The sequence below is a fragment of the Camelus ferus genome, chromosome 3, assembly GCF_009834535.1.
Source record: "Camelus ferus isolate YT-003-E chromosome 3, BCGSAC_Cfer_1.0, whole genome shotgun sequence".
In the NCBI taxonomy this organism is placed as follows: domain Eukaryota; kingdom Metazoa; phylum Chordata; class Mammalia; order Artiodactyla; family Camelidae; genus Camelus; species Camelus ferus.
The window spans coordinates 91682163-91705617 of record NC_045698.1 but is presented as its reverse complement, the minus strand read 5'-3'; the positions used below and the strand labels follow the sequence as shown (position 1 = coordinate 91705617).

General features: G+C 42.6%; 1 protein-coding gene across 1 annotated transcript in view; it reads right to left on the bottom strand.

The window, feature by feature from the left end:
• Positions 1-234: 234 nt before the first annotated feature.
• SLC22A4 (solute carrier family 22 member 4) overlaps positions 235-23455 on the bottom strand; it is a 39491-nt gene continuing 16270 nt past the window's right edge. The window contains 8 exon segments of the mRNA XM_032468634.1: positions 235-835; positions 3458-3593; positions 5733-5915; positions 6764-6978; positions 10624-10654; positions 11263-11393; positions 15143-15314; positions 22541-22695. Of these exon segments, the coding sequence (XP_032324525.1) occupies positions 760-835; positions 3458-3593; positions 5733-5915; positions 6764-6978; positions 10624-10654; positions 11263-11393; positions 15143-15314; positions 22541-22695 (1099 nt within the window). The 3' untranslated portion in view covers positions 235-759.

The following is a 23455-nucleotide window of genomic DNA, read 5'->3' as shown; positions in this document are numbered from 1 at the left end:
TCTCTGTTTACCAATAAAATGTCTCTTAAACCAGTCTTAGGGAACAGAAGGCTTAGTCAAGTCCTCACAAAGAGCACAACAACTGTGTACCATTCAATAGGCTGTGAGCCACCAAAATTGTAGCTAGGAACTGCCTTGGGTCCCTTCTGAAAGGCCGACAGGTCATACGAGCCAGGCTACTTGATCTCCTGCTGCATTTCACTTGTAAAATGCTATTAATATCTGCCATCAATTCCTCTCAAAGGAGTGTATAAAATTTTCTGGGTAGGAATATTGCATTTAATCATTTGGTTACACCACTATATGAGTTCATTTCAAAAACTGCTGTGACTGTGAATGTGTTTGTTCACTTATACACACACACACACACACACACACACACACGTTGCCTCCTGACAGTTGTGTTAACACAATGATTTTTTTTTATTTGGATAGTATTTGTATTTGGAAGTGAGTGTTAATCTTTATACGGATTTACCAGTCTTTGATCAACACATTTTCACAATATCTTACAAACCCATTTCATTGAATTAATTATAATTACTAAGGAGGACTCTCTAGAAATGGTTTGGCTTATAAAATAAGGAGCTTATCTGGAAGAGTGGTCCAGAGTTTGTTATATGATAAGCATTACTCAACAGCAAGGTCCATTTTAGTGTTAATTCTTATCATCAGTCCATTTCATCAGGAAAGGCTCTAGTTTCTTCTTAATCTTATGAATCTGTTTTTCACTCCCACCAAATAGAGTAGAAATTTTTATCAGAATGAAGTTACTAGAACTTTGGGATTTTCTTCTTTCTCCATGGAATCTTTTGTTTTTTTCCCAAACCTGAACCTGAAAATAAGATAAGTGCTAAAGAAAATTAAATATTCAAGACTTCCCTCCTCAAAATGCCAAAATGACACTGAAAAACAGGTCTCCAGTCGATGAACAGGTAATTATTTTAACTCTAATAAGAACCTCATGAGCCTAGAAGTAGTCTTCTGTGATGTTACAGTTTCCCTGAGGAAAGAGTAAAGTGGCAAGCATGATGCTCTTGGCAAGTTATAGTTGATGTTAAAGTAGTTATTTTATTAGAGGAAACAACTTATCAAAAGTAGGCACCTTTTGCTGTCCACATTCAGTCTGGGGTCAGAATCCATTCACATATGGACTTATTTTTATCAAGCCAGGCATTAAAAACACTTTATCTTGTATAACCTCACAAAAGCAATATGAACTATTCCCACACAACAGATAGGAATACTGAGGTTTAAAGAAAATTAAGCAATGTGCCCAAATTTATGCAGTAGATTTGGAATTTGAGGTCAGGCAGTTTAACTCTAGAATCTCAACTTCTACCATACTACTAATCTTTAAACGTTTGCCAGTCTACTATGTCATAGAAAGATATTTGATTTTTCCCCCTAGTTCCTGACTCAGAGCTCATAAATCTCTTGTGATGTCCTGAGTGACAAGCGTAATAGGAGCGCTTTGCCTCTTATTCTAATGAGGCAGCTCTTGTCCCTAGATAGCTTCACGAGGAAAGCTGGTCTCCAGAAAGACCAATCCTTGACTAGAAGCCTGGAATTTTCAGCCCACCCACCAACCTCCAGGGAGGGGAGAGGGCTGAAGCTGAATTAATAATTGATCATGCCTATGTGATGAAACTTCCAGAAACCCCCCAAAACACTAGGGTTCTGAGAGCTTCTGAATTGGCAAACATATCCATGTGCCAGGATGGTGATGCTTCCCAACTCCTCAGGACAGAGGCTCCTGTGCTCTGGACCCTTCTGAACCTCACCCTGTACTCCTCTTCATCTGGCTGTTCATTTGTATTTATAACAAATGGGTAACAGTAAGTAAAATGTTTTCCTGAGTTCTGTGAGTCATTCTAGCAAATTCCTGAACTTGAAGACAAGGGTTGTGGAGACACTGGTCTTTGTACCCAAGATGGACACGTTGGGGCTCAGGGCAGGTTGCCCCCAAATATGCTACAGGGCATATTGATTAATTTTTATTAAAGTTGCTTGTGAAGCAGCCAATGCAAAAAGGAAACTCTGGCCTCCTCTGCAACCCTGAAAGCAAGAAATAAATCTCTCCTGTCATGTGAAAGGTGAACTTCCTGCATCTGGAGGTAGGGGTTCACACTTACTACCAGAGAGAGACAGGGAATTCAGGGCTGGACCAAGATGTCTGTGTAAACAAACTTTGTTATTTCTTTATTAATTTACTACCCAAGCTCAAATTTTGCTTAAATTCCTTACTAATTAAGCACCCAAACCTAAGTTTCTTTGTTCTGTCAATCCCTCTCAAATTTATTGTTTGTTTAAAAGGTGTAAAAGCTACCTTCTTTGGCCACTTCTTAGGTCCTATTTCTGTGAAATTTCCATGAACATTAATCAAAATTTATTTCTTTTTCTCCTGTTAATCTGATTTGTATCAATTTTATTATTAGTCTAGCCATAAGAATGCAAGAGTGGTAGGGCATAAATTTCTGCCTCCCTGACAGTCAAAAGTGTGGATAACCTTGGGGACCCATTACTTGCAGCTGGAGTGTGAAGAGAGGGCTGTCTCATGGGATTGAGACTTTAACCTATGATGCTAACTTGGGTAGTTAGTGTCACAACTGAATTAACTTATAGGACACACAGTTGGTGTCAGAATTGCTTGAGGTCAGGAGGAAAAACCCTCGCACAATCTCACAGACCAAAAGGTGGATGAGTATTTCTTTTTCATGTATATGTTTTCCACTGAAATTTCCTTTTCTATAAAACTGCTTGCTCATGACCTTTGCTAGTTTTCCTACTGAGTTCTCAGTTTGTCTTTTTTCCACTCGTTGCTAAGAGCTTCTTGTATATTAAGTTTATTAACCCTATGTCTATAGTGTGTGTTGCAAATATTGTTCCCCTGGTTTGTCAACCTTTGCCCTAATTGACTGTTTCATTTTTGTTGCACCAACAGTTTCTAAAATTGCATAATCAGATATATTAATCTTTTCCTTTATGGCTCTTTACTTTTTATATCATGCTCAGAATGGCCTTCTCTAAGGATATGAAAATGTTTATGTTTTCTTCTGGTACATTTATGATTTTACAAGTTTAGGTCTTATTTTTTAATCTTTCTGGAATTTATCTTGATATATTTTGAAGTAGGATTCAAGATTTTTATTTAGCCAAAATAATTAGCTGAATTTTCTATCATCCTGTACTGAGTAATCTAACTTTTCTCCACTGATTTTGAATTGCTACTTTTCATCATACACTGAATTCTCATATTTTCTTTGGTTTAATTCTGAACTCTATTCTATTACAGTGATTTATTTTCCTATAACATTATCACATTGATTAATGTGCTTTATTAACTGTTAGAGCTCCTCTCCTCTTATTACTCTTCCTTTTCAGAAACTTCCTAGCTATTCTTGCATGTTTATTCTTTCTGAGGAATTTTGGTATCATTTTTTAAAGTTTCACTTACCCTTTCACTTTCTGCATCTGCTCTAAGGTCTCTGGTAGAGTCATTCCAAAACTTTCAGGGAAAAAAAGGGCGATGATTCCAATCAGGACAGTCAGGCTTCCCATGAGGATGTAGGGCAGAACTCTGTTGTAAGCACCTGTAAGGCATGGGACAAAATCAATTAGATACAGGAATTCTTCAGATACTCTTGAGAATCATTTTATAAAGGTGGCAAACAGTATTTAAGATTTTATCTGAATATCTGAATATTTACAGAAGAAAAAAAGCATGGAAAACATCAGTTTCTGTTTGGCAAACGTCATTGCCCCCGTGTTTCCATAATCATTCACCGACCTGGTTTTTGCATTATCATGCAGTCTTTCATGTCAGCTGGTATTCTCTAAGCTTCTACTTAATTATGTGTGATAGATGTTCAGCTGATAGAAATTTCTGCCTACCAAAGTTGTCCTCTTGGATATTGGAGGTCACTGGAGATGGGAGATGGGAGGACACCAAGGGGCAAGAGGTTGACTAGGATGTTGCAGGGACAGGTAGTGGCTGTTATGACTGGTTGGACATTTGCTTTTGACCAAATCAGTAAGCTAGGTCCACAGAGCTGTGAGACTCTTTTAAAAAACCTAAGTAATATTTTCAATCCAGTTTAAATAAAAAAATTTCAGGCACTGTGGTTTCTGTTTGCAGCATTTGTATATCTTGGTTTTATATGAAATTGGAAGAACCACTCCACCTCTCCTTTATCTGGTGTTACTTAGACAGGAAATAATAGATCTTCATCTTGCTTCCCTTCTGCCTACAGAGATTACACAGGGGCAACACACCCAAGAATTTTATTTGACAAAAATGTTCATCTTGAAGCTTCTCTAAGGTCTCTGTGTCACTAACAGGAGTAGCTGTTGTGGAACAGAAAGGTTTTGCTCAGACTCCTCCATTTCTTATGTACCAGTGGTCCACCATTAGGCCACATGACCATGCTTTGAAAGTACAGGGAAGAACAAAGGGGAAATGACACCAAAATATATAATAATGTACTTTCTCAGGTATTGTTCGGGGCAGCTGTGTGGAAAATGCTTCTCTTTCTCTATAAGGATTTAGAGTGTACTTTTTCTGAGAATTCGTATATGTCTCTGAGGATGTGTGTGTGTATGTGTGTGTTTGAGCCAGTAGGTAACCTATGGATGACTAGGAAGAATAAGGAGCTGTGTCTACATCTCTCACCAGTAGAGTTCCTGATGGGGATTAGGCTTGACGTGCCAGAGCCTATATCCAATGAACACCCTACTAAAGCCATTCTGTAGTGTTATTCCAGATTGATAAATTTGATTATATAAAAACTAAAACTTCCTGCACTGCAAAAAATGTCATAAAGTCAAAATGTAGATGATAAACTAGGAAAAATATTTACAATATATATACAAAGGGCTAATATTTTTCAATTACAAAGAGCTCCCACAAATCAAAAATAAAAAGTTGAATAAACCATTAGAAAGATGGGCGAAAGACATGAGCAGTCAGATCTCTTAAAAATAAATAGAATGTCAATAAATACATGAAAAAACTCTCAGTCTCATTCATAACTGAAGAAAAGGAAATGAAAGCAACAATGATACCATTTTTCACATAGCAGATTATCAATGATTAAACAACTGGATAATCCTCAATGTTGCTGAGGATGTGGAGAAACAGGCACTTTTATATATTTTATAGTTAGATTGTTAATTGGTACAATATCTAGAGGTCAATTTTGCAATATCTACGAAATTTTTAAATTGCTCCAGCAATTCATGGATCCAAATGTACAAAGGGTATGAGGGCATAGGGAATTGTTTATTGCAGTGTTATCTGTAATAACAAACCTGAAAATGGCCAACTGTCCATTCATGGGCCTACTTAAATAAATTATTTATATACATACATACATTTAAAGTCTATGTACTAACTAAAAAAAAAGGTAAAAGAGCTATATATACCAATATGGAAAGATATCCTGATACACTGTTAATTTTTTTAAAAAATTGTGAAAGAATATTTATAATATAATTTTTTGTGTGTTTAAAAACATACATATACATATATACGTATGGAGAAAAAAACATCTGAAGGGCCACTCACCAAATTATTAATATTAGTTTCTTCTAGGGCTGTGATTTGGGGAACTGAGAGAAAAGAGGTAACTTGTACTTTTTCCAGTACTTTCTATGCTGTTTGTATTTTTCACAAGGGAAATCTATTACTTTTATATTTTTAAAAAAGAACAGACTGATAAGATGCATCTCACCAAGGTAAACAAAGTAGGGAGCAATGATGCTGCCCACTCTGGAGGCCATGGACGTGATCCCCACAGCCATGTTCCTGACCAGGGTTGGGTAGAGCTCTGCAGTGAAGACATACAGCATGGAGAAGGCAGAAGTGATCCCGAATTATCCTAACATGGCCAGACCAATGGACAAGAAGTTGTAATCTGGAAAAGAGACCCAATGTAAACAGAGATGCTTTTAGAAGCAATGTTTTCCTAATTCAGTTGCTGGTATTGTCCTTTTTGCTAATACAGGAATGTTTTATAACATAAAGATGTTCCCCCAAATTACATTTTATCTTCAATGTCTTACTAATTGGACATGGACAAAGACGGAGTGTGAGGGGTTGCTTTGAACTTTGTTCTTCTGAATCATTTATGCATTCAATGACCTTTGTCCACTTTTATTTATTGCAACAGTTTCATAGTAAGCTGTTAGCATGTTAATATAGTTAAGTTTAATATTCGAAGAGAAGGACCAATCCTTTTTATCTTGTTTATTGTTATTAAGAAATACGTATTTCTATGCATAATACTATATATCAATAATCAGTTGACTTAACATTTTAACAACATGAAAAAACTAGACATAGCGAAAATGAGAAGTATGTATCTTTTCATGTGCTTTCTAACTACTTAAAGATTACAGACCATAAAAACCAACAAATTTATACTGGAATTGACATGTACTACCAACTCAGAGAGAAGGTCTGAAAGTACCAAGAAATTGGGAATCAGGACTGTGACTCGATGAAAGAGGTTTCTACAAGGGCAATTACCGGGAGCATTACTCTTCCTCTTCAGGTGGTAATTTCTGATTCTCCAAGGCTAACTTTTATGTTTGAGGGGAGTAATTTGAACACAGGAAATCACAGTTTACTATCACTTGTTTAATTGACTAATGAGTTGTTTATGATGTAAAGGCTACATAAACAGGGAGCAGTGACTAATAATTAGCCCAGTGAAGGTGTGGATTTTTTCTGGTAAGCTGTTAATATTGGATAATTTCTTACCTGCAGGTACCAATTGAATTAAGAGAAGCACACCTCCTGCAAAAAGCAGTACTCCAGCTATGACATAACACCTGGGCAGGGTTCGAAGTAGCAGCCAGGCTGTAATGTAAGCTGGAACTTCAATCAAGGCAGAGAAGAAACAGTTCAGGTAGGCATCGCCATGTAAATTAGGAGTGTTGAGAGACAGAACAAAGTAACCTACTGAGGTTAGCATCCTGAAAGTCAAAAGAAAAAAGACAAAAATGACAAAAGAATGGCTTGAATTACTTTACAGTTTCATGATGATCAAGAAATTGTCTAGATCCTCCTGCCTTACAAGCAGACACTAGCCACAAATGGCTATTTAAAAGTAGATAAATTAAAATTAAATAAAATTGTAAGTTCCATTCCTCAATGTGGCACTAGCCATACTTCAATTGCTTAGTAGCCACATGTGGCTAATAGTTACTATGACGGACAATACAGATATAGAACATTTTCATCAGTGCAGAAAGTTCTATTGGACAGCTCTAGTCTAGATATGCCAATATTCAACAATACCTCTCCTAGTCTAGTTAATTTCAAGTTTCAATATTTCCTGAAGAGTTTGTACATTCTCATTCCTGCAGAGCTATTATTTGAAGAAGGAGGGTTGGTCACGTCAGTGAACATAAAATCTGTATTTCATTCTTACCAAGAAGAAGAAGAAGAAGAAGAAGAAGAAGAAGAAGAAGAAGAAGAAGAAGAAGAAGAAGAAGAAGAAGAAGAAGAAGAAGAAGAAGAAGGGGGAGAAGGAGGAGGAAGAGAAGGAGAAGAAGAAGCATAGGTAATCCTGTGGGATCCACTTACAGTAAATTCCAACTGATTTAGTAAAACTCATTTTAGGGAAAAAAAGAGAAAGCCCCATAATGCTTCAAAGTATCACAGAGTGCATATTTCCATATCCTGTCTTTATAGTTAACTTCCATGTAAAAGCTTCTCTGTAGAAGAAAAACCATACTATGCAGAAATTTGCTTATTATTAACATGACTGAAAAGCAGAAGGCTTCTGAAAAATGTTTTCAGGAACACTGTTGGATCTTTTTATACATACTCTACTAGGTTGGGTAGCACAAGAGCTAATCTAAAACAATTTTTAAAAACTGAAGCTTTCATTGCTCTAGGAATCTTAGTGATTTTCACATTAGGTAATGAGAGTAGCCTAGATAAAACTAGTGACTAGTTTATTACTGGCTCAGTAGTGCCACTACTTGAGATACATTTCCATCAATGATATATGCTGACATGTAAGAACTAAGGCGGTCTATTTTGAGGAAAGCCATATGCCTAGGACACACTTGCTTAATTCAGAGGCATAAACTCTGTCATTGACTTCTTCTAATTGCAGAACAGGATGGCCCTAAAAATAGACAAGCTGCAGTCTGGACCTACTCTTTTTAGTGCTGCCATCATGGGGTAGGCATGTTCTTTTTTCCTTCTTCCTCATTTCTTGGCAGATACATTATTAAATCTAGTCTACAAAGTCAATTCAGTATTTCTATGCCTTAAAATCACTTGGTAGATGGCTATTAGCAAGTATTAAAAGCTTGTCAAAACTCCAATCCAGGCACTGGGGATTCAAGTTATTCCAGCCTTACTCATCAGTTGCCAGTACAGCTTCAGGAAACAGGAGCTGAATTAGCATCTTGGCTTCAGGCACCAGGGACCTCATAAATCTTAATCCCAGGAACCTTGGGGGGATGGGGAACCCTTTCCCTGTGGGTCACAGTATTGTAGACTTAAATATTGTCCCTTGTGACTTTTTTTTTCAGTAACCAGTTCCATGAATTAAATTGAGGCCTTCCCAAATAACTTAGAATTTTAAAATTTTAATTTCATCTCAGGAAGACCTAGGCCTTGCCCTGATCATCCCTTGAATTAAAGAAAATCAGCTATATATTTACATGTAAAATCAAAAAACTAAATCTATTTAATCAAATGAATCTATATACAAAACAGAAACAGACTCACAGACATAGGAAACAAACTTAAGGTTACCAAAGGGGAAAGGGAGGGGGAAGGGGAAAATTGGGAGTATGGGATTACCAGATACAAACTACTATACATAAAATAAATATGCAGCAAGGATTTACTGTATAGCACAGGGAACTATATTCAATATACTGTAATAACCTATAATGGAAAATAATCTAATATATATATATTATATACATATATATACACACAACTGAATCACTTTCCTGTACACCTGAAAGTAACAGACCATTATAAATCAACTATACTTCAATAAAAACAATTGAAACTAAAAAGTTACAAGGCTCTGAGGTGGGGAATCTCCCAGGATAAAATCTCTCTGTGGCCCTATGATGTGTGTGCAGTAAGAGGCTGAGGAAGGAATTTCTACTAAGAAGGAAGTAAGACTGCCAGACCTCATTATAGCAGGTGCTCCCCAGATATTAGCATCCTTCTTTCCAGGAAAAATCAGACACTTCCTCATGCAGCTTACAGCCATATGACCTTTTGGCTTTTGCACCACTTGGAGTATACAGCTCTAGAGCATGCCCCCGAAGCATAACCCTGTTATCACAACAAAGCAAAGCTCCTATGAAACTACTGGGAACTAGCAGTCCTCCTGGAGAGCTCTGGGGGTGGTGCCAGGCACAGACAGGATCATGCTAATGCTTGATGCTTCCACAGGACTTGTGAAAAATGCAGATTGCCAGGTCCCACTATGGGCCTGCTTCATCTGAATCTTTCCTGGAGCCTGGCCTGGGAATCTGGATTTTTAAAAGGATAACTGTGATAAGCATCCAGGTTTGGAAACCTGAGAACAAGAACATTCTTGTATCCACTGCTTGTTTGTCTCTGGCCTGTACAGAGCCACTAAAATGCCTTTGGACCAGGCTGAAGGTGCTTCAGAAGAGAAGCCAGAGAAGCTTAACATCTCCTTCCAAGCTGATACTACTCTATATGTTTTCCTGTTCAAATTAATGCCACTGCCCCTTACGTGAGATAAGAAAACACAGCTTTTAAGAGCACACACTTTGGCACCAGAGAGACCTCGGAAAAGCACAAGCTCCCTTTCCCTTCACAGGCTCATCTAGTTGACACTCAATGTGCCTTGCGGCAGGAAGAAACCAGGCGTGCTGTCACAAGCGAATTTTCACACTGGCCTTTATTTTTACTTGTCCGTAATTATATATCTCTTCTATGTTTTATTCTTGCTTTCATCCATGTAGGTCTGATCTTTAATACTAGGCTATAAGTTCCTCCGAACAGGAGTCAGACCACATATCCACTAAATATCAACAAACACCCAGGACAGCTCTGAGATGCACAAGTGTTAGATACTCCCAATGTTATTTTTGTATCTAGTCAAACTGACAAAGGCTGGGAATGGAATTCTTGATCTGAAGAGCAAAGCATTAAGATATATTTGCCCTGGCAGCCCTTTGAGAGCTTGGGTTCATGGCCACTGTAATTAATCCTCCGGTCATCACTAAGGTATCTGCTCCTGTCAAAGGCCACAAAGACCAGGGATGGAGGAAGCCCTCAGGGTAAGGCACTGGCATGCCCGCCTCCCTTCACAGAGTCCTGCTTTCTGGGGTGGCCTGGAGCACAGATGTGAGCATGGGGAAAGCAAGCAGACTAAGAAGCGTATGGTCTTGATGGGGTTTCCTGAGCAGCCCCCCACCCTTCTCCTAGCCAAGAGTGCCCTGCCCCACCCTCTCCATCCATCTGTGTGTCCTCCCTGGTTTGGACTCTTCAGCCCTGAGTCACTCTGCTCGCTTTCTCTGCTGGATCACAGTGTCCACTCACTGGGTACTTCCTCCCTCATGTCATCCTTTATCTTCCATCGAATCCTCTTGACGCTCAGTTACATTCTCTGCTCCTTAAGCACAGAAACTATGTCTAATTTTTCTTGTTTTCTCTAGGAGTTGGCACGGGGCATGGCTGAGGACACTGTGAGTCCTCATTGACTGTCAGGAAGTGCATCTGCTTCCATAGGATACCAGCTGTTTTCTCGTGGCCTCCTGCCTGCAGGGGTGAATCCTCCAGCCGGAGCTCTCAGGCGTCAACATGACACAGCAAGACTAAAGACATGCGCAACTTCCTCAGCAGGCTTTGGTAAGATTCAGGGGACAGTGGGGAACCCGTGGGTGGAATACCCCTCAAACACATTTTTCCCACTTAAACTGGACATTTGAAAAACAGCTGTATGTATCTGCATCAATGGTATGGAGCAAGACCCCAACAAAAAGTTGAAGATAAGCTTGCAAAAGGGAAAGTAACTAGTATTTAATCAACACTTGTTCTGTGCTAAGCAGTTTACATATATTATTGCACTTACTTGGCCCACAGCCCTTTGAGGTAGGTTTTATCTCAGAACTTCATCATTATTGTGTCTCTAAGGCCTTGAACAATGCCTGGTACATAGTGGGCACCCAAAACATAGAGTCAAATTAAAGTCCATGATCAAGAATGCATAGATGATTTCAAGAGGAAACATCTGCAAAGGCTTACCTCCACAGGATCAAAAACCATGACTGGGGCAGCTACGTTGTTCACTTTTGCAGCTTTTTGGATGGTATCTTCAGCTTCTTTAAATCTTCTCTGGGATATCAGCCACCGGGGAGATTCAGGAATAAACCTAAAATTCACTTATAATGGTTTATAATTTTTCACAGTAGCAAGGTTTGATGTTATTAATTGTAAGTTGCCCCCGAGTAATTTTTATTTTGTAAAATGCTAGTTTGTCTTTTTAAAGAACATCAGGAGGGAAGCCTCATGTGAGCTCCATTGATTGTAGGAACAAATAAAAGTACCTTCAAGTTTCAAATTTCTGATCAAATCATAGGACCAATCATCAGTTGTGCTTGAGGCCCGGACCAGACTTTAAGGGGTAACACTAACTGTGGGCATGTTTAAGCCAGGGCAGCTGGAGTATGCCGTTCAAAACATCATAGCCAGTGTGGCTTAAGAGAAACACAGCCTAGGGTCTTTTCAGTGTGTCTATCCCTGGGAGCATCCCTGCTGCCCCAGTTGGTGATGCTCACAAGTTTATTGGGTAAGAGAGGGCATCTGTGTTCCTCAGGCTTTTCCGGTAGTCAGAGGAGGAGGTGAGCATACTGACATCCTCCTGCAGGCTGTCCCCAGGGCTTTCAACAGATTCCCAGCTCAGTGAGCACCCAGACCAGTTTTGGGGAGACAGACAATGTTGTCTTATTTTTTTTTTAATGTCTAGAAACATAATTTTTTATTATACAATCTATCCACATTTTAAGTGATGCTCAAACACAGTTGACTTCTTTCCTAATTTTTCTATTTTTTCTATTTATTTTCATCATGCTTTATTTAATTTTCCTATTCTTTCCTCGTTTTTATTTCTCAGAATTGCTTAGCCATCCTTCTGTCCGGTCTTGTTGCTCTTGCTTTCCTTAGCTATTTGTCAGTACTTAGTTATCCTAGAAAACAAGTTATATGTAGCAGATACCCAGACCTCCTGTAATTAACGGGCCCCTCCAAGGCCTCAGTAGGGATTACCTCAGAGCAAAACACAACATACAGAATGGCCAACCCCCAGCTTCCATTCCCAGCCTACTACTAGCATATGAGTTGAAAAATGAATCCGGTTTGCATTTTTCAGATTGTACCCTTAGTTGGTCCCTGTAGCAACTGTAATGATGGGAGGTTACTGACCTTCAGTAATTAGAGCTGTGCCATCCAAAAGAACTTTCTGTGGTGTTCTGTATCTGAGCTGTCCAACAGAGCAGCCACTACACGTGTGACTATTGAGCTGGTGTGACTAGTCGGACTGAAGAAACTAATTTTAATTTATTTACTTTTAATTAATTTTAATTAAATGGCTGCCTGTGGCTAGTGGTGACTGTATTAGTGCAGAATTAGCAGTTTTACCCCACAACCACCATATACTGCAATGGGCACTTCTGCTTCTGAGAGATAACTTTTCCCAACCAGGTTGTTCTTAGAAATATCCTACCTTTCTTACTAGGGGCTCTCAGGGCCATCACTGGCCTCAGGTTCCTAATACTTAGTCAGCTAGATATTGTAGAGCTTTTCCCATGTTGCACCTGTGGGCTCCTTCCCCACCCATTACGCACATACTCCATTCATACCTAGCCACTTATTGCCAAGCCTTTTAAGGGAATGTGGGACATAAAAAATCCCCAGACTACCTACAGTAGCTCTGTGTAGGTTCCTGCCCACTGTACTCAGGGTTGCTGCCGTCTCTACTTTCGAACTGCCATGGTTTTTTGGTGCATGAAGAATCAAGTCTAGCTGATCATTTCAAGTTAGTGGAGAGCCAAATGAGGTTGTACACTCTAGCCTCTTCATAGATTTAATCCAGATTGAACAGGGGAAGGGTATTGCTGGAGAATTCACATCACATATCGAGTAGGCAGCAGGGATCACAGTAGTCCAAAGCACTTCCCACATCATCCCAGCCCACCCAGACGGATAAGCATTGCTTCAGAAAGTACCACCATCAAGGACAAGACATTCAAAAGAAAGCTATTTTGTTTTTATAGGAAAATGATAAGACAGTTGTTAAACTTTCAGGGCAAGCACCCAGCTTATTTGTCCTGGCCCCGGGCTGCCTTCTGTCTGGGGCAGTCCTGTCCCTGGTACAGAGTGCCCACAGCCAGGAGCACTCATGAACCAGCCCGTGGGCAACAGAAGGGAGAACACTCCTCAGGGCAAGAGTTAGGCAGCTCCTTGTGGGATGGACCTTCTCTGCTAGAAACTCAAGGGGCTGGCCTAGCAGAGCTGTTCCTTGCAGTGATGTTTGGTTCTGAGGCAAAGATCCAAGTCCCAGAAATTAAAACCCCTATTAGTCTCTTATGGCCAATGAGGGCCCTTTTCTTTTTGTACTCTCTCTCTCTCTGATAGAATCATATACTAATAAGGTTGATTATAACATTTTTAAAGTACTTATCTCTTATGCCAAAATGACAGCTAGAGCCAGGGAACACAGATTATTAAAAGCATTCATCTGAAGAGGCAGAAAGTAACCTTTGAATAATCTTGTCTTGTGTCTTGAGAGACCCTATGGTCACCAACATCTTTTACAATAAATTCAGTTAGCAAGGGGGTTGTGGAGAGACGGAGGGTGTGATGATGGTGATGATGATGATGGTGATGACTCTCATTCCAGAAAACTGCCCTGCTCGCAGACTGGGTCAGGAACTCAAAATAGTATCTACCCCCTAACACACTACCTCTCAAATTCTAGGGAAGTAAGAGAAAAGTTCTCTCTCTCCCCCATGCACACCCATGCCAAGAATCTGCATTGGTTAAACCACAGCAGTCTTAGAGGCACCCAAAGGACAGTGGTTCAGAGTGGTCTAACTTGAGACACGTGATCCAACAAGGCCAGGAAGTACTACCTGTCAGCCTCTACGGCTGCCTGACAGTTGCAGCAAGATGAAGGCCCTGCTGGGAAATCTCCTAAGGCAGTGTGACCACACGACGGGGCAACCACGAGGGCTAATGAGTTCCAAAAAATGACCATTGTGTGTAAGCAGGTAGAGATGAAGCAGTTCAGCAAAAAACAGTCACTGCTGGGAGATTTGACTTTGATATCATGAGACCAAACCAAGACTAATTAATGAGAGAGAGAGAGAGAGAGTGCCAGACCCACCAATGGAAAAATAATCCCCTTTCCTCTTGCTTAAATATGAAAAAAAAATCAAAGAAATGGGGAATCCCCCCCAAAAAGAGGGTATGGCTAAGGACTTTATTCCATTATTCTTAATCTTTTCTCTCACTTGAAATTTCCCACTTAATCACACTGGGTGAAAATGGGGCCAGTATCTCAACACTATGTTATTCCTACACTGCTGTGTCAAAATTGGGCTGGAGGGTTGTAGGGGGAGAGAAGAAAACATTTCTCCAACAACTCATTAAACAAAAGCAATTCTCTCCCCCTTCAAGACAAAGCAGATAAACAGGCACGTCTTAGATGCTAATCATCACATGATAGGGATGCTTGAAGAAGCTACATTAGTTGAAACCATTAGGAGAAAGAGGTTTGCTAGAGAGAGAAAAGTGTCAAAAGAGCAGGGCGGGGGCAGAATTAAAAACAACCAAGCCCACAGTATCATTTCCACAAACAACAACCAGCAGTAACAGACAAGAATGGGGAGAGCCTGAGTGGGGACTGGGTTTCCTGAGAACCAAGCTTTGTGGGACAGTGGAGAATCACACCCCAGCACGCGGGCTCCCCCCACCACAACGAGGCAAATGGTCTCTGGGCTTCGAGGCTGTCGCAGCTCGCTGCAGTGAGATCAGCAAACCCATGCTAGGATTGGCACCAGGCTCTAGGCTCCAGGCTGCTGGCCCGCAGCAGGGGGCTGTCTGGGATGGAGCCTCACTCACCACCACAGTGGGACACACAGCACCCCCGGCACAGTCAGCACCAGCAGCAGCATCCGCCAGTCTCTGATGAAGTAAGCAAACAGTGGCAGCAGCATGTAGCCAACTGCAAAAAATGTGCACACTCCTAACGTAGAGAATATAATACGAACTGACTTGCCAAGAATTTCTGCTCCTGTTCAAAACAAGGGAGGAGTATTAGCATTTTAACTCATTTTAATATTTGCTTTTCACATCATTACCTGGCAGGCAGAGTTCAAAACACAGCCACGTAGGAAAGGGAAAAGGTGTTTGTTTCATGGCCTCTGCAGAGCAGGAGCAGTCAGGGTGGAGGAAGGTGGGAAATGACCCAAGACTTATCACCTTAGAGAAGCATGAGTTTTGTGAGATTTTAAACGAGCCATAGATTTTATTTTTTTAAGGCCACCTCATGTCATAGAAACATCATGCCCAGCCCCAGGAGGTAATCTCTTCAGAGAATGTCATATTTCCAAAGTAAGAGCGCCGAGGTAAGTAACAGAAAGGGTGTCCCAGGAGATGTGGCGGCTCTTCCAAGGGCTGCATGCGTGGTGGTGCATTCAGCCCTTCCCACAATTCTCCACTGTAAGTAAGCAGACTCCAGTCTCTTGGGAAACAATGGAGCGTTCAGTTAGTGAGTCGGGTTAGGACACACTTAGCCATCTTCAGCCCTGGGAAACAATAAAGGGGAGCCAGCTGGCTCTGGAGGAGCAGGGATCAGGTCCCTGGCACCTAGGGCTGAATTCTGCTGCAGCCACACTGTGCCCAGGGATCAACCCCAGGCGGACACAGCCCATGCAGACCAAGGGAAGACAAGAAAGACCTGCTCTACTGGCCAGGCCGGCGGCAGCCCTAGAGCTGGCCACACACTTTGGGGCTCACAGAGCTTTCCCACACCACCACAAAGGCCCAAGACTGTTCGGTGTCCCGCCCTGTTTTGGGAAAGGCTCCTGCTCTGCTCAGCGCCACAGTGGGTGGTTTAGCTCCAGTTCTTCCAGAGACATTGCCTGCCCCTTGGGGCACTTGGTTTGAGACAGGGAGTCCAAGAACAAGCTCCTTTTGTTGTCACAGAGCTCCAGGCCCTTTCCAGAGTTTACTCTTGGTCCTCTGCCCTGGGGTGGAGATTTGGCCAATTGCAATGGCTCCATCTTTTGAGATCTGCCCATCACTATAGAGAAATAGCCCAGAAAATACAAAACAGACCATTCAAAGGTCATTCAGGCTTGGCTTTCAACAGAAATTTTCTCAATTGTGTTTATATGCCCTGAGCACAGGCTAAGGAATTAAGGGCTAATTCCAGAGCAGCAGTAAAATCACTACTTTGGCTGGTGTCTCTTTCTCGCCGCCTACCTGTTCCTGTCCCCACCTCTCTTCTTTCTCATTCAGCATAACTGAAGATGTGCCTCAGTGTTTTCCTCTTGAACTGCTGTTTCTAAAAGCTGGACTGACAGAAACGGCTAGTACTGTGTACTCCTTGCATCCCAGACTGCAGAGAGTAGCCTTAATCACACAGGGCATTTCTCAGCCTCTAAATTTACTTCCAGGGATAGGGCCAGACTTCTTTGAGGATCATGAGTGTTATTTCCAGATCTTTTCTTACCTCATTAATGACCTTCCTACCACTTCATAGGAAGACTCACCATGCCATATGGGAATGATATGGGAATGAATAGGGGGTGATTTATTCCTAAGCAGAGATTCAGAAGGGAAGCAGCAGAGGATGTGACTATGGAAAAGAGAAAGTGCACAGGACCAAGTGAAAATCTTGTAGACTCACGAGGCCAAGGAGCTCCCTTAAACTTCCATGCCCCTGATAAGAGAAGAGAGGGAAGTTACACCACTGGATTCCGGATAATCTCCCTCTCTAAGCTTGGATCTCAGGCCAGAACAGAGCTGTTCTAACTTTGCAGAGTACTCACAGGGACAGAAGAATTATTAAATAAATCTACCCTGCCTCTGCCCTTCTGTGGAGCAATACGAATGGCACAAACCTGAATAATCCCTTGTTAGCACAACTTTACACTCTGACTTCTAGACAGTCACCTTTCCTTGAAGATCATCATCACCATCATCATCATCATCTTCTTCATAGCTAGCATTTTTTTTTTTTTTGAGCAGGCCCTTTGAGCCAGGTTCCAAGCTCAGTGTTTATGTATATTATCTCTTTGAGTCTTCACAATAATTACATAAGAACTAATATTGCTTCTATCTTACACATCATCAGCTGAGACTTACAGAGTTAAAGCTAATTGCCTAAATTCACAGCCAGGATTTTAGCCTGATCTGTTTGGCCTGTGGATACCGTCCAGAAAAGAATCACCTGGGGGCAAAGCCTTGGCCCTATCAAGCAGTCCTTCAACTGAGGCTCCATTGGAGACATGTGTGGGAGATGGGTGAGGCCATACTTGCTTTTTAGAAGTTAGGATTTGCATTTTCTCTGCCTGGGCTGGTCTTTGAGCCAACTAGCCCCCTCAGAGGGACTCTGGCAGAGGAGTCCTGATTCCTGCAGACTTCTCACGGCCTCCAGGTACCACAGATTTTCCATGTGCTTAGCTGGCAGTGAGATGGGTTACAGTGGTGACTTCTGGCTCCGCTGACTGGGGATCCCTGTCCTGGCCTCCTTTACCGCCTAGGTTTTTGCTCCTAGGGCAAAGCCCACTTGGTCTTGGTCTGGTTGGGCCTCTGAGTGTCACTTAGGAGTGAGACTCCGACAACTAAGCCAGAGGGACATGGCCTGCAGGAGTGTTTGCCCACAGACTGTCACCACCACTCGAATCTGAGCACTCTCTCCAAGAGGGCGTGACTGAGAGAGGGCCAGGCTTACTTCCACGTTGATCAGGGCCGTTCTGTGGTAGTCAGCCCAGGAACCACTGGGTCCTTTCCACATGGAGGCAGGACCTGCCCTTCCATAAATGACCAACAGAGACCTGCAAACCCCTGCTCAAGAAACCAGAATGTGGTGCAGTTGCCAGGATGTGGAGCAGGACCCAGGGACCCCTGGGACGGGAGTGCCCTCTATTAGGTATATGCAGAGAGCATTGATGCCCGTGTGACTTTGATAGGTCCTACTTCATGGAGCTATTATTGTAAGGACTAAGATAATGTAGGTAAAGGGCCTGGGTGAGTGTCTGGTATGTGGTAGGTACTTAGGAATAATTCTGTTATCCCAGTCAAACTGTTGAAATGTGCCAGATGTCAGGGGAATGATGGAAAAGTACAGAGCCTTTGATCAAGAGACCCAGTGGAAGACAGCAGAACCTCTCTTTGCTCCCTGGAAAATACTCAGAATTCTTTTCAAATTGATAGGTGTTCCCCTGCTCAGGGCGTCCTCTCTTCCCTATATAAACCTTCACAGACCATTCGAGTTAAAAGTAATCTTTCTTATCTCTGTATATACCCAGAAAAGTTATCTGAGCTCCCCTGACACATTGACTATCTCTGCTGACCAGATGTGAGCCTCTTGCAGACACACAGAAGTGAGTCCTTACTCCTCCCTGGGCTCCCCCAGTTCTGCCCTCACACATTGCAGGGCAAACAAGGGCTGCCAGAAAATTTTTGCATCTTTTCAGTGTATTTATATACCATCTCCTCCCTTGAGGGTTTTGAGGTAGCTTATAATCTGAATAAAAGTTTTAAATGGCTACATTAAAATAAAAAGCAAAGAAAGGTAAAAAGTTATGTGTTGGAGAAAAGAACAAAAACACACAATGTATCATTTTGGAAAACATTCTAGGAGTTCCTTAAATGGTTAAACATAAAATTCCCATATGACCCAGCAATTCCACTTAGAAAACAGTCTGGCAGATCTTTAAATGGTTAAACTTAAAATTCCCATATGACCCAGCAAGGTACATATCCAAGAGAACCGAAAACATAGATCCACAAAAAAACCTTGTATTCAAGTGTTGATAACAACATTCTTCATAATAGCCAAAGAGTGGAAACAACCTAGATGTCTATCAACAGATGAAGAGATGAACAAAATGTGGTTATCTCCTACAATGGAATATTGATTAATGCTACAGCATGGACCAACCTTAAAAACATTAAGTGAAAGTAGTCAGTCACAAAAGCCACATATTGTACGATTCCATTTATCTGAAATATCTGGAATAGACAAATCCACACAGATAGAAAGTAGATTAGTGGCTGCCAGGGACTTGGGAAAAAGGAGAAGGGGGAGTGACTGGTAAAAGGGTTCCTCTTAGGGGTGATGAAAATTTTCTGGAGTTAGAGTTTTTGGTTGTACAACTTTGCAAATATACTAGAAACCACTTAATTATACTCTTTTAAAGAGGTAATATTATGGTTTGCAAGTTCTATCTCAATTTAAAAACTATGTGGCTGACAAAGGCTTCATGATTGATATAGTGCAATTACCATCTTGCCTGAGCTTTCCAGTAGCCAAAGTTATAAAGGGAGGTGCCATCAGTTATGTACTTATCAAAGGAAAGAACACATTTAAACATCAGTAAATAGTAAACATAGTTAAATAGTAAATAGTTCAACATGGAACAAATACTGCATAGGAGGTTGATGTTAGTTGTACTGGAAAAATACCGAAATAATGGATCAGTGAAGACAGGAGGCAGTGAAGTGTGCAAAATAATTTCAAGCAGCTAGTTATGAGAAAGGATGATGCCACTGGAGTTTTACCCAGAGGCTGTGGACAGGTTAAAGTTGTTATTGCTGGGAAACAGTAGATTGTGAGGGGCAGCTGGAGTGTGGGTGGGGTCAGTGTCCTCGGTCCTGAGTAGTCATTTCCTCCTGAACAAGAATCATTCTGGCAGCTCCCTCACTTCCACGTGTGTCCACACTGTTCCTTTAAGTAAGGAACTGTTCCTTCCTTCCCTTTTCTTGTCTCCTATGACTCTGGCAAGCTTTACAATTGTTTTAAAGCAGAGCAAGGAGAGGATCCGTTTCTGCACCACTTTGGAAGTGGGAGTAATTCAGCATCCTGAATTAACATGAAGACTCCTAAAATGCGAGATTATCATCACAGAGTCTTGCCAACCCTTCCCTGGAGCCAGAGGGTAAAAGTGAAGATCCATACAGAACTCAGCCCAGACCCCAAACTCTGGTTTCTTTTAGTTAAATAAAACCCGGAACTCGACTATTTCAGCCTTGGAACACCAGAGAGCGCTGCTGTGCTGTGGGAAGCCTGCCCCCCGTGCCCTCGCACGGTCCCCTGACCCCGCCCCACCCCAGGTGCTGCTGATGAGGGAGTCTGGTTGCTCCAGGGGAAGGTTGATTTTCAGTGACACTCTTTAAATGTTCAGGCCTGAGAACAAAGTGTCTCATACCAGGACACAAAACTCAGCAGTTTCCCACAGAGCACAGTGGAGTAAACCTACAGCCAGGGAGGCTCCCAGAGCACCCTACAATAGCCCCAGACCCAGGCTGATAGGAGCCTGCTGCACCCAGCTTCCCATCTGCTGATTGCTGGTTTGTACATCTAGGCTTGGACTGATCTTACAGATCTTACTTTCCCCTTGGCCCTCTCACTCTTCTAAGCATGGAGAGCAGGGAGGGAAGTTGGTTACAGGATCAGGGTCAGCTGGGCAGGGACTTTCCTGCAGGAGGCCTGGCGTGGGCTCTCCTGGCCTCATCCACTCACAGGGGAGGCTCTATGGCCCCAGAAACACCCTGTGCCACTGGAAAGGCTGGTCTCAGTGCTGGCCATTCAGTAGAATCTAGGGGATACCATGCATGGCACACACGCCACCAGGCTCCTGATCCCAATGACAGGGCTTCTCTGGCTTCACTGTGACTCTGTCCCCTTCCACTTCAGAGGATCCTTTAGGTCCTCCTAAAGTCAGGCAGAGCCCTCTGTTTTGGGGAAGCCTGTTTAGTCTCTGGTTTGTTCTAGCCCAAACAGCCACCCACTGGGCTTTCCAGGTATAGGGGCATCACTACAAGGAAGATGGAATATGCAGAATTTATATCATGAAAACAATAGATTTTGCTGTGCCCAAGACCCCTGTGTCCTTGGGGCCATCAGGCATTAGGAGATTGCAACTTCTGTCCTAAATTCCTCCAATCTCCAGTTTCCAGCACCACTGGCTGGAGGCTCTCTGGGGCCTCTACGTAACAATCTCCTTTGGAAATTCTTGCTCCCCTTTTTCCCCCTTCAGGGAGGAGAGAGCCCCGCTTCTGCTGGGGCCGTGTGGCTTCAGCATGGCCCTCCTTCCTCCCCTCTTATGACACTATGGCTGGGCCTGTGGTGAGGAGCTCTTCACAAATGATTAAAGGAGTGGAATTTGAACAATTCCATCTTGGCAACCTGACAGAGGGTGTACGCATCCTCAACTTAGAGAACACAGCATCCTGAAAGCCAATGAGTCATCCAGACTCTTAAAAGTGATCAGAATCATCTTACTAGATTCAGATTTTTGAGACAAGAAGAATCATTAGACTTACATTAAAGGGCCACTCTTAGTAATTACACTGTGACAATAGGGACAATGTGGGACAGCCAGGAAGGACATTTGATCACACTGGAGATTATGAGAATTGGTGCCTGTTGTCCCAGAAGTTCCCCTATATCTCCTTCTCTCTCCAACTCAGAGGGAGCATGTAGGCTCAGAGAGCATGCTGGGGCCTCTCACTCCTGTGGATGACTCTCATCAACCTGTCTGGAGCTCACCCACTGCTTCTGAGGGAAAGTTGGTGAAGGGCCTGGGGGCCTCTTCATGGCCTTTAGCTTGTGAGGCCCCTTCGTGCAGCCTGATATTCCAGAAGAAGGCTGCTGCTAGGATACAGGACTGCTTTCATCAGTGAGGGTCATCGTGTGCACAGCTGTTAGGCTCTGGTTGTGGACTCTGACTCAGGGTGAGACTAGATCTGCCCAATGATGGCAGACTGGTGCTGGACTCCTGTCTGGCACATGTCTCCTCCACCTGTGTACTGGCCACACCAACTATTCTAAGTCCTTCCATGGGCCATGCCCAGCTGCCCTTTAGCCTTGTCCCAGGCAGAAGCCCCAAGCTTTCATAGCTCAGATCGAAGACATCCCTAGGCTGTTGCTCCCTTAAGATCCCCTCCTCTGTGTTTCTCCCAAGCCCTGTGCTCCTTCAATGTGTCTCAGCTGGTTCCTCCCAGCTCCAGCTCTTATTTAGTGTCATATTTCAGGACTCAACACAGAGCTGGCTCCCTGTGAGTGCCTGCCCTGCCTGTGACAGATCAAAGAACCTGTAGCTATAGTCCCCTCCCCAGCACATATACATCTGGAGCTTATCACATTTGGAAACACAGCCCATGAGTTGAGGTGCTTCCTTCTATGCTGAGTAAAAGCACTCACTGTAACCTCTTCAGTGGCCTCCTCTTCCCAGGCCTCTCAGAGGGGTGGAAGGAGGAGCCCTGCAGGTCAGAAGCCATCCTTACCTAGTATGAAGGCCACCACATAGTTGGAGATCTGGCCCATGCCGACGATGACAAATAATATGGTGAACATCTCCCAGTTAATGGAAAAAATCTGCAGGAAGCTGAAGCCAGTCTGCACAGCCATGGTTATGAAGTGGATGGTCTTCCTGCCAAACCTGTAGAGTATAGCCCAGCACAAAACATGGCCCACGCAGGTCACTGTAGCATGCAATCAGGGTGTGTGGCAAGCCTTAAATCAGACATCGCAGAAGACTTTGTTTTTTCAAGGGCTGTGACAGGCTTTCCTCCCCCTCACATCCTCCCAGGTTCCTTCTTGGTGAGACTTCAGGCATCCATCTGTCCAGGAGGTGACTTTTGAGATTCTAAGCCTCCTGTGGAGGCACCAAATCTCAAAAGCACATAACAGCTTATGCAAGGACCATGTGGAAATCAGCTCTTTAGAACGAGCCACAAGTAGAAGCTGCCACCATATTTCTGGAAAGCGGCTACAGTACAGACTAAAGATCTAATATCAGCAACATGGGAATTCTGTCAATCCAGAACCAAGAGTCTCTCTATGGCAGTGGTGTTCAACCTTGGTTGTGCTTGGAATCACCAGGAAAGCTTCAAAGAATACTGGTGTCAGCAACCACCTTCCTCAGTTCTTACTGTCTGGCTGCAGACAACTACATGCATTTCAGCTTAAAAAAATTTCCCAAGTGACTCTACATGCATCCCAAATTGTGAATCACTGCTCTATGGGAAGTGTAGCTTCCAGCAATGTCCACTGGGGACACTGTAGTGGGCTTGCCTTAATTTCACATTCTGATAGTGTCCAATGGATAGAATGGAACATAGGTGTGAGCAGAACAGTCTTCCACCCAGTTTTCCAAACTCAGGTATCAGGCTGTTGGGCTTGGAGTCCCACTGGGCTTC